The sequence below is a fragment of the Solea senegalensis genome, linkage group LG1, assembly GCF_019176455.1.
Source record: "Solea senegalensis isolate Sse05_10M linkage group LG1, IFAPA_SoseM_1, whole genome shotgun sequence".
In the NCBI taxonomy this organism is placed as follows: Eukaryota; Metazoa; Chordata; class Actinopteri; order Pleuronectiformes; family Soleidae; genus Solea; species Solea senegalensis.
In genome coordinates this window covers 31,420,885-31,431,556 of record NC_058021.1, presented here as the reverse complement: position 1 = coordinate 31,431,556, position 10,672 = coordinate 31,420,885, and the positions used below count along the sequence as shown (strand labels likewise).

General features: G+C 42.7%; 1 protein-coding gene across 1 annotated transcript; it reads right to left on the bottom strand.

The window, feature by feature from the left end:
• Positions 1 to 3,626: 3,626 nt before the first annotated feature.
• Positions 3,627 to 7,247, bottom strand: si:dkey-97a13.12 (SH3 domain-containing protein 21). Its single transcript, XM_044037832.1, has 5 exons — positions 7,102 to 7,247; positions 6,865 to 6,896; positions 6,241 to 6,408; positions 5,486 to 5,577; positions 3,627 to 4,198 (listed from the first exon to the last, which is right to left on the bottom strand). Exons 1-5 carry the CDS (start codon positions 7,166 to 7,168, stop codon positions 3,928 to 3,930), a joined length of 630 nt encoding a protein of 209 aa, XP_043893767.1. The 5' UTR covers positions 7,169 to 7,247; the 3' UTR covers positions 3,627 to 3,927.
• Positions 7,248 to 10,672: the final 3,425 nt, after the last annotated feature.

Below are 10,672 nucleotides of genomic sequence, written 5' to 3'. Positions count from 1 at the left end.
GTGTGTGTGTGTGTGTGTGTGTACGTGTATGTGTCTTAGATAGATGTCTTCTCATTTTGTTATGGATGCTGACTTTAACACCATGTTATTTTTTGACCTGTTCTTTTCTCTTGTTCTGCTGCTGAAACGTGTTTTAAATGCACTACATACATATGTTGTATAATCCTTTCATGACACATTTTTACACAAATGATTACAGCAATATCTACATTGATCACTGCCACAGCAAGTGTGTCAAAAACCCTTAAGCGAGGGCCCCGATCCCTGCCTGCTCATTCATTTTTTTTTAAATGTAATGTAAATACACAGTGATTCCGGGGAAATGTACGACACAGCGCTTCCATTTTTAACTTCCATTAATCAGACTTTTCCATAATCTGGTTAAGTAATGCTACAGCTATAAATGGTCTTTGTATTATCGGCATTAATGGAACCAGTATTAGTCATAATCTGGATTATCCCGTGTTAAGCGTTCAAGTGAGACTAAAAAAGGGAATCTTGTTGGTGGGGGGGAGAAAAACAGAAAATCAGAACACGACTCTAAAACAGAAAGATGACTCGCATCCATACGAGACACTGAGAGATGACTCTGATCTGTACATATATATATTTGTTACTTGTTGTTTTGGTTTTGTGTTCATGTGTCCGCATGTTAACAAGATCTTGGTACGCATCGTAGGTTCTAGGGACTTAAGTACATAGAACACAGGATAGTAGCATTTGTCATACACTACTGTAGTTACGCGTGAGGAATAACACACACACACACAAGACGCTGGACTTTTTGCTTTCGTTTTTTACCGGGAGAATCACGAGATGTAACACTTGCAAAGTATATTTTGTAGCAGTTGAACTCATAATCCAGGCGATACCATAGAAATCCAGCCGCCGACTATCTTTGTAACCTTGTACTTAATTTGTAAAAAATAAATGCATTTGGTGCATGACCTCTATTCTTCTTATTCAGAAATGTCTCTTTGTGTCTCTGCCATGTGACCCAGCACAAATGAGTGTTTGTTACATGGTGTGTACCGTGTAATACAGTGTTCTGACAATGCTCGCAGCAGGCATTACAAACCTCCTTGAGCTTTTGCCAAAAAGCTGATTCCTTGAGTGCAAGTCTGTGCTTTTAAGTATATTTTGTGGTTTTTTGTGTGTGTCCCCCAGGTGGAGTTGACAGTCAGTCAGGCAGGTGAATGTTTGAAGGCTGTGTTGGACGGATTGATTGAGTAGTTTTAAGACGACGCCCCTGTCACGCGTGCATGTATATGTTGGGATGCTGTCAACTTGGCCTGGGGGTCCAGAGACACGAGCCCCCTCCATCAGAACAAGAGGCCTCTCCACAGGGTCAGCTGCTGGCCCTAAAGGGGCCCACTCACCCGTGACTTAATGCCCCTGGGCTTCTTTTGTCCTCGGGGCTGTTGGTTTTACAGGCCCACTCGCTCAATTGCCCCCACAAATGGAGGGAGGCAAAGATGACTGGCCTTCTGCTGAAGGAGCAGCAGCAGCTCTGCACACGCACGCAAACAATATGCACGTAAATACACGAGCGTCGCATTGCGCACCGTGTCTACTTAATCAATCCGGCCCTCCCTTCTTGCTCATTCTTGTACAAGAGCGCCTTTTGTTCTTGTGTGACCCGCGCCGCGAGTTGAAAGACGTCGGGACCTTTTTCCTCTTAATTGGTTATTGACAGCCACGGCCTTTTGCACCTTATGCTTCACGCACGTGTTTAAGAGAAGCTACGCCTTGCTTAATAGTGACTTATTGACATGCGGTTGGGGGAAACTTGTGCGCACAGGCTGGTTAAAATAGAGATTTATTCCCGCCGTGTGCCACAGTTGCCCTTTTGTAATTTAATGCACCAAAAACCTGGAAGTACTCTGCATTTTCTGCCTTGGCATTAACCAAGATATTTGTGTCTACCTTGTGCACCCAAGACACAACACAGTCCCCGAACATCCATCCAGATCTTCTCTGCCCACTTCCTCGAAGCACACACCCATCGGCAAGCACACGCACACACACCCAGTGTTTGCCTTTGTGTATGCTAGACAGCAGATGGCAGCCCATTATAAGGCTGACAGAACAGTCATCTGGCAGGCACCCTGTTACCCCTCCTCCGGCTCTCCCCCCGCCCCCCCATTCCCCAGAAGACGGCACAAAACAGCAGGGATAGGGACACTTTTGGGCGGGAGAGTTCACAGCCCTGGGATTGTGTGTGTGTTGGTGTGTGTGAGAGTTAAAATTGGACCATGGCCTTTCCGCCCTCATATATAGGTCACTATTTCCACTTGTGTGTGTGTGTGTGTGTGTGTGTCTGTATACGCAGCGTTTGAGGTGAGTCTGCCTCCTGCTTGACTCGGGGCTTGCTATGTTTTGAAGCCTTATTGAATCTGAATAAATCACATTCGAGCATAATGTAAGTGAGCGCTAATCCCCCGGTGGAGGAAAAAAAAGAAGAAGCCAGCAGCTGTCAAGAGAAGTGATGTCTCTTTCTTTCTTTTTTACACGCCTTCAATCCATACCCGTATTATACAGTAGATTATTCCTTTTATCAAAGAAACCTTGTTAAAGTCTGTAATCCTCTTTATGCCGAGGTATTCTCCGTCACTCCCAGTTGAATAAGTCATCCAGAGATAAGCCCTAACGGTGTACAGCAGTACTGTACATGCACAGTTGCACAGGAGACAACAGTGGAGAGGCAAGAAATGCCTCAGAAACACTGGCCCCAGAGCGACTGCCTCCCACAGTCTTTATTACAAAGGATTATATCAAACAGTGGGGGAGGAGGAGGAGCACTGTGATTTCCCACAAAGGTCAAGGCCAAGGTGAGGACACGGCTCGGTGTTTGTGTCCTCTGCGAGAAGGGAAACTACAGTCTACCCTGCACTGCCCCTTCTTTCACGGGGGGGGGGACACGCTGCGAGGCACCACAGAAGAAGACGTGACTTCTGAGGGCTGCTTTAGTGTTGCTGGGGTAACTGGCACAATCCCCTGGTCTTTCGGCGAGGATTTTTTTTCTTCTTTCGGGCAGGCCTCAATTACACTTCCTTTCGCTTGAGAGAGTTTTCTATAAAATAGGAGGGAGGCCCAGTGTGCTCGGAGGAAAATGAACAAGAGTATGTATGTATGAGGTAATATAGTGAGGCATGTTTCCACTGAAATACAGAGATGGACGCTGGTCAGGATTTGGATTTGAGTATTATACAGCAAATACACTCACCAGCCACTTTATCAGGTACAGACACGATGTGCTCCTCTTCTGCTGTCGCCAATTTACTTCAAGGTTCAAGGTTTTTTTTGCATACTTTGCAACAAGTGGTTATGTGAGTTACTGTAACTAGATTTTTTCTCTTTTCCGGACCATACTCTGTAAACCCCAGAGATTGTTGCGTGTGAAAAATCCACAGTAAAAGGTCAGCCCCCTTCCATACGTCACACAAATCACCTTTTCCTCCCCGTTGTGATGCTCAGCCTAAACTTCAGCGAGTTGTCCTGACCATGACTACACACCTAAAAGCTGTGGGTCGCTGTCTTGTGACTGAGAGATTAGATATTTGATATTTGAGTTACATGAACATGCACTTACTGTATCACTACCTTGTTGACTGTGATCATACATATACTATATATATATATATTTAATTTCATCTTTCCATGCTGAAAAACAAGGACCAAACTGTAGCTGTACATTCACATTTTCAGGCATGTCACACCTTGCATCACAGCGGACACTGTCCATATGATCAGGTGGTGTGTGTGTGTGTGCATTCACAGTTTGTTGTGTTTGGCCTCTTTGGTTTCCTGAAATGCAGCCAAGTCGAGAACAACCGATAATTGCAATGGAGACTCGCTCATATTGCTTCCACCACGTCCCCACAGTGAGCTCGGGCTCAGTCACCCAGGGACAAAGAGACGGGCCTCCTAGTCGCCCTCGAAGGCCCCATTGGTGGCTCCCTGGCATTCAGTCTTTTTCCGGCACTTGGATAGAATCCTGTGGAGCAGACCCGGGGATCTGTGGCTCTGAGGTTGGGAGGCCACAGGCTGAGGAAGAGGGATCTGGGGCCTGTGCGCCAAGAACGGGTTCTTGCTCTCGCCGCGACCCTCATCCAGTGCCAGTCCACCTCCTACCCCTCCTGTTGCTCCTGCCACTCCTCCTCTGCTCCCCCTCCTGAGCCCCTGCAGAATGTGTCCACTGGGGGACAAAGAGGAAATAACAAACACAAAGGCCCTGTTTATTCCTCATGACCCAAATTCCTCTGCTGGTAGAGAAGACAGGCACGGAGCTCTACAGAGGGCTCTGTGTAGTATGTGTGTGTGTGTGTGTGTGTTTCTTACCTCTTTAGGACCTTTTTCTGGCATAAACACTGACCTTGTCAGGGCCAGTGGTCCTAAAAGACAGGGGTCTGCAACCTTTACTGTTAAAAGAGCCATTTTTGTCCCTTCTGCACCCAATTAAATGAAATCTGGAGCCACTAAAAACCTGATAGTATAATGTATAAGGTTTTATATATAGATATAATATATAACTGTATATAAAAACATAGTTTGTTGCATTTATGGAATCTAAAAAAGTAGAAAAAGACACAAGTTTGTCAGGTTCTGGGACGTTTCCAATATCAATATTTGACACATATTTTAGTGGACGCAATATTACGCTTTACTGCTTTATTTTCTTCGCCTTGATCCCTAGAAAATTGTCCACTTTGAAAGCAAGGAAATAAAGAAAAACGCATTTTTTTCCAAGCTATAGGGAGCCACTGCAGCAGTGTTGAAGAGCCACATGCGGCTCTAGAGCAATAGGTTGCAGACCCCTGGTCTAAAATGACTATCAGACAAATATCGCTATCATAAAAGTGGTATAGTCCCAAAAACAAAAACAAAAAACAAGTCAGTTTAAGTTTATGTTTAGGCATTAATTGGTTATGGTTTATGTCTATTAATGGATGTTTGTGTAGCTATTCTAAGACAAATAGCTGCACAAACCTGTGTGCATTTGTTGACGTGTAATAAAAAAGTCATCTACATTCACAGAAACTGCAAGAGATACTGCGTCCTATCGTATTTGGAGATAAAAGATGAAGATGAAGACCGGAATAGAAGTAGTTACCTGAGTATTGTTTTAATGTTTGCTCATATTTACATTTCTCTTTCAGATGAGAAACTACAAAGACTTCTCTTTCCCCGCTTCTTTTAATGAGATGCAATGCAGTGAGAGGGGATTGACTGGTGTGTGTGTGTGTGTGTGTGTAGTAATCAGCGTGCTTTGTCATCTAATGAGGGACAAGAGGACCACCTGTTCAGGGGCGCTGGGTGGAGAGCAGAGGGACAGGACTTTGGTGATGGGGGGATGTGTTGAACAGCTGCTGGCTGCTGCTGCTGACTGCTGCTGTTTGTGTGTGATGTGTGTATACATACATGTTTTTGAAGGGGGCATACATGTGTTTGTGTTTTTGTTAGTGTTGTGTGAGTTCACACTTACTTTGTCTGTCTTCTGCGCACACCTGAGTTGCCGTCCCACGCCGAGCTTCTCAGAGACAAAGTCCTGTGCAGGTCTTTGGGAGGACGATGCATCTGAGAGTGAAAACAAAAAATGTCGCATCGACGCTGCTTTTGATAATGTCCTTAATTTGTGCTTATTATAACAATTTTTGCTGAAAATCATTTAGATAGATAGCCTTTCTGGTCACAGAGTGCTGATATAGTTCAGAGTCCTCAGTTTTCTCAGCAGGTGGAGGCATTGTTGTGCTTTTCTATGCCCGGGTTAGACATTTGTAGGGCACAGAAACCTATGAAACCTTTCGTTTCATTTTAGCTTATACTTAATAAATGAAAATGCCTGATTTTGATGCCCCAAAAAGCAAGTTATACATACGTCATTTATAAGCAAATAATACAGACATGAGATAGTCACCGGATCCTACATTTCCCATATTGCAACTGACTTTCACTAAAGCCTAAATGTGACCTTTTTTATTAGACCTTGCATCGTAAAAAACTACAATTTTTTGTAATTCTAGGTCTCACTTGGAAGAGATTAGAATCTTGAAGTGAACCAGTCACATCTTCCTTTAAATATAACCCTATCAAAATATTTCAACAGAAATAATGAAAGCGTTGCAAGATAATAAAATCCTCACAGAAGCTGATAGTCAACATGGTCAAAATAAAGCACAATCTCCTCTCTCGCAGCAGCAGCAGAGAGCAGTCTTACTGCATTGCTGAGCACAAACCAACCTGGCTCAGCTCCATCACACAGGAGGCGGGGAAGTAGCCCTGCTGGCCGTCTTGCCTCCTCCCAAACCACCTCTCCTCCTCGTGTTTAGACAGCACCAGGATGACGTCACCCGGACGTAGCTGCAGCTCGTCTGGCCAGTGAGGCCTGTAGCTGTGCACCACCACCATCTAATGGACACAGAGAAGAGCAGCAGCCTCTTTTTTTTATTAACCTGAACTGCAATTCTGTATTATTTTTATACATAAATAAGATCAGTCTGGTTGCAATGACGTAAGGTGTCGTCGTCAGTGTCCGGTGCTGTGCAGTCTGCGGGTCAGATGAATGAAGTGAATGGAGCGGGATTATCCGAGAGTCCGAGACTAAGCTGTGCGGTGAAATAGAAACCCTAAATCTGGCTCTACTCTTCATTATCTGTTCCACCTAAATGTGGCACATATTCCTCTGCGGAATTAGTTAAATGGAAACACATAATGGAGGGACAGGAAATTGATTGACATCAATGTCAAACTCACATCCGTCACTTTGGAGTATGAGGAACACATGACAGTACATAGAGAATGCAGGCAAATATTCAGCTTTCTATCAGGGAGTGGATGTTTGCATGAAGAAGAACGTTCACTTGCCTGCTCAGCCTCAGCTCTGTGTCGATATCTCCCTGTGAGTCAGCAAAAATGAAGAGTTTTATCATCACAGTTCTTTCAGAGTCAACGCAACCTTGTCCTTCAGCATTGAAGTGATTGACATTGGAAAGAAGACCATTACTTATTAATCACTTCCGTCAGCATAGATGCCAAACATCTAACACTGTAAATAATGTCATGCCACACCACGCTTCACTGCGGACGCCGTTTTTCACTCACCTTGTGGAGCAAGGACAGTGGTGAAGACTTCAAAGTGCTCATGGCTGTGCATGTAGATGTGCTGCATTGTGAAGATCTGAAAACTTAAACACTGATCTGATCTGAGGCTCCTTCACGTCTCCCTCTGCTCCCTCTCTCTCTCTCGCTCTGCACCACCTTGAAGTAAATACAGCTGACTAATCCACTGCAGCACTGACTAGAGCAGAGCAGGACACACAAGACTTAAAGCAGCAGCTGAAACAAAAAAGTTTGATTTTTAAATTCCACCCTGACGTCATCCACTGTGAGGGCATCATAGTCCAGTTCTGACTGTAGGCTATCATTTGAGCGCAGGCCTTAATTGTTTTGGTTTCTGCGTTGGAGTGAAACCAAGTATAGATTTCAGTTTTAAAGACGTGTTACTGAGAGAGAGGTGAAAAGACTGTGTAGGAGCCAGTATTGAGTTAATTTAGTTTAAACAATTAATGCTTTAATGTACAATTTGTGTCGGTGGATGTGTCTTGATTTGAGGATTTGAGGAAATTGACTTGAGGAATCTCAAGCAGATCCTAGTGTTCTTTTGCGTCTGAACACCGGCAAAGTCGACAAAACTAATAACAATTCTATCAATGTTATACTTAAAGACAGGGGAATGTCCCAATGTCTCAAACCCAAAGCAAAGCAAAGCAAAACTCGATTAAACTGAACAACTGCACATCTTCTGGGAAGCTTCTCCGCTATCTCGTTCACGCGGGAAAACTCATCTACCGCCAAAAAATCTCATTAAAACAAATGATTTTAGGGGAATGCAATATGCTTCTGTAGATTTCATCCTTGACCACCTCATCTTCATGCCCCTGCCTATTGTTCTATGACCATCTGGTCACACATGCGCGCGAGGCAAAGTTTGGAGGCCGCTGTCGGTGTCCGCCTGACGTGGACGTGAATTCATAATTTCACCTCATCAACGGGTGCCTGGGTGATTTAGGGGTTATTGACTGTGTGCCGTTTTCCATGGGCCTGGATGAGCAGGGACAAAGATGAATGAGCTTGGGAGGACAGGGCGGCGGCGGTGGATCGCTCAACAGATGGTGATTGAAGCCACCACCACCACCACCTCCTCCTTCTCCTCTACCTCCTCCTCCTCCCTCTCCGGTGCGATGGAGCTTGGCTGTGAGCTTGTGTCAGCGATTAAAAAGCATCCATCAGTAACACGAGAGATCACTGAGCCGCGTGATCGCATCCGAGCACAACGGTGTCTCCTGTAATCCTGGGAATCTCAAGTCCACATTTTGTTTTCCTACTATACAAACTGTTCATAGGTTGACCATTAATTAAGTTGCCGCAATGGAAACAGCTGTTAACACTTCATTAGGGCAACCTGTTCAACTGCTTGTTAATACATACATCTACTCGGGGCCAAGCGGGCCTTTTCTGTGGCTGACCCCAAACTTTGGAACGAGTTACCCATGGATATTAAATCCACCTTTGGTTGTGCTTTGACTTGAGTGAGTGTAGACGTGGTTAAGATGACCAGTTGAAGTTAAAACTAACTTTAAAAAATATGGGATTTAAGTGACTTTGAACATGGCTCGGTTGTCTGGGATTTTCAAGTACGACCCTCTGTAGAATTTACAATTTGGACTTTAAAGGGAAAATATTCAGTGAAAATATTGGGGCAAAAATGTCTTGTCGATGCCGGCGGTCAAAGGTGAATGGCACAGACCAATTTGGATTGATATGAAGGCGACAGTCACTACAACTGAGGCATGAAGACGACGCAAGTAGATGGTCTACAGGACCAGATGCCACTCTTTTATGTGTCCCGTGTACCTCATCTGTCGACCTTGGTGTGGTGTGACCCTGAGTGACCCTCAGAGCTCCTGTTAGGGCCACCCATGCCACCATAGGGTAGGGTCCAGACAAAGAGGTGCACACTAGTCCTCCAGGTTGGAGGCTGGAGCTCCATTTAGTAAATAAAAACTGACGAAGAAGAAGAAGTTGCTGTCCCTAAACGCCGTACCTAATAAAGTGGAAAAAAGAGGAAAACACCTGTGGTGTGGGCTGAACATGAAAGCACAAACCTGTAAAGACTACAAAACACCACAGGGCTCAGGCTAATATGCTGAATGGAATCATAGAATATAGGTAATAATTGACTTTTTTTATGGATTTAAAATGTCCACACGTGTATTTAAAAGGTGAATCATTCTTGCTAAAAGAACTTTTTGTTGCTCGTCTCACTGCACCTCATTCATTCAGTCATTCAGTGTGATGCCTCCAGTCTGGACACCGAAGCCAAAGGAAAGAGCTTTACATAACAAAAAAAACCAACCCTCAGATAAGCCGCTTAGAAAACCAACCAGAAGTTTACTTCCAGGAAAACACACAGAACGGCTCTAAGTTAAAAAAAACTTATCAGTTTGAACTCTTTAAATAAACAAAAAAATAACAAAATGTTGATATCATATAGAGCTTGAATCTGCAAACACAAGACAATGTAGATTTCATAATCTCCATCAATTATTTCATTAAAACCTCATTACATGCATTTGTTTACTGTAATAATGTTTATTTTATATGTATGACTGCGTTCATGTCATGACATTTTTGACAATTACAGTTAAACTCATGGGTGATTATTCAAATCCTTGAATGTGAGTTGTATAATATTATTTATATAATTCAAATCAAAAATCCCATAATACTGTGATCCATTCTCAGTAGTTTTTGCATTATACAGCAGATATTTAGAACATTTGCTGTATATTTTATGACCTGTTAATTATTTTTACTCTCATGTGTATTAACAGATTCAATGATAAATGTGAATTTATAACTAAACAAAATAAGTGACACATTTAACCAAGATTTAAAAACAGACTGAAACACCAGTAATCAGTGTTATTCGGAATAAAATAGCGTTCTTGTTCATGACGTTTTTCTCCATTCATAATTTTACATACTATACATTTAATAATATAGCTGTCCCGACATCAAAAACAAGTATCTACTGATACTGATATTACTCTGATACAGTAATTTTAAACCATTTATGAACGTATGAAGCTGTTAATAACACATTTGTGCTGAGTCATTTTAAAGACATAATTCTCCAACTGTGTCACAAATATTATTCTCCCAAGAGAGAAGAAATTAACAGCCCAAACATGACTCAGCTAAAAATGATTTTGCTGTTTTTATTTACATGTTTACAGTCTGTGCATAGTGAAGCATGTAATATATATATCCATGTAAAGGCTTTTTGGTTTGTATGGTATTTTACATTTCATCCGTCCAACAACCGATCTTTTAAATATTTATATTTAAAAGATTTCATGTTGATCATTTACATTTCCCAAACCTCAACACAACAGCATTGAAATATCTCGTTGTGTCCACAAACCCAATATATTCAGTTCATTTAGTAGAAAAATATTGAATTAATTACCAAATATTAATGGATTTTACTAAATCATTGTTGACCTATTTACCGGGCACTGTCTTACTCAGAATTCTGTTTTAATCTGGTTCATATCAGAATATAATAAATTGTGCTTTTCCTGCTGTGACAAGAAAGAAATTAACTCAA

Excerpts from the sequence above, each read along its gene's own strand:
- si:dkey-97a13.12 (XM_044037832.1), bottom strand. The coding sequence starts at position 7,168 with ATGCAGCACATCTACATGCACAGCCATGAGCACTTTGAAGTCTTCACC. Across the intron at positions 5,578-6,240 it reads GTGTGATGGAGCTGAGCCAG|ATGCATCGTCCTCCCAAAGA; the intron begins GTTGGTTTGTGC and ends TTTCACTCTCAG. Across the intron at positions 4,199-5,485 it reads GTGCGCAGAAGACAGACAAA|TGGACACATTCTGCAGGGGC; the intron begins GTAAGTGTGAAC and ends TTTGTCCCCCAG.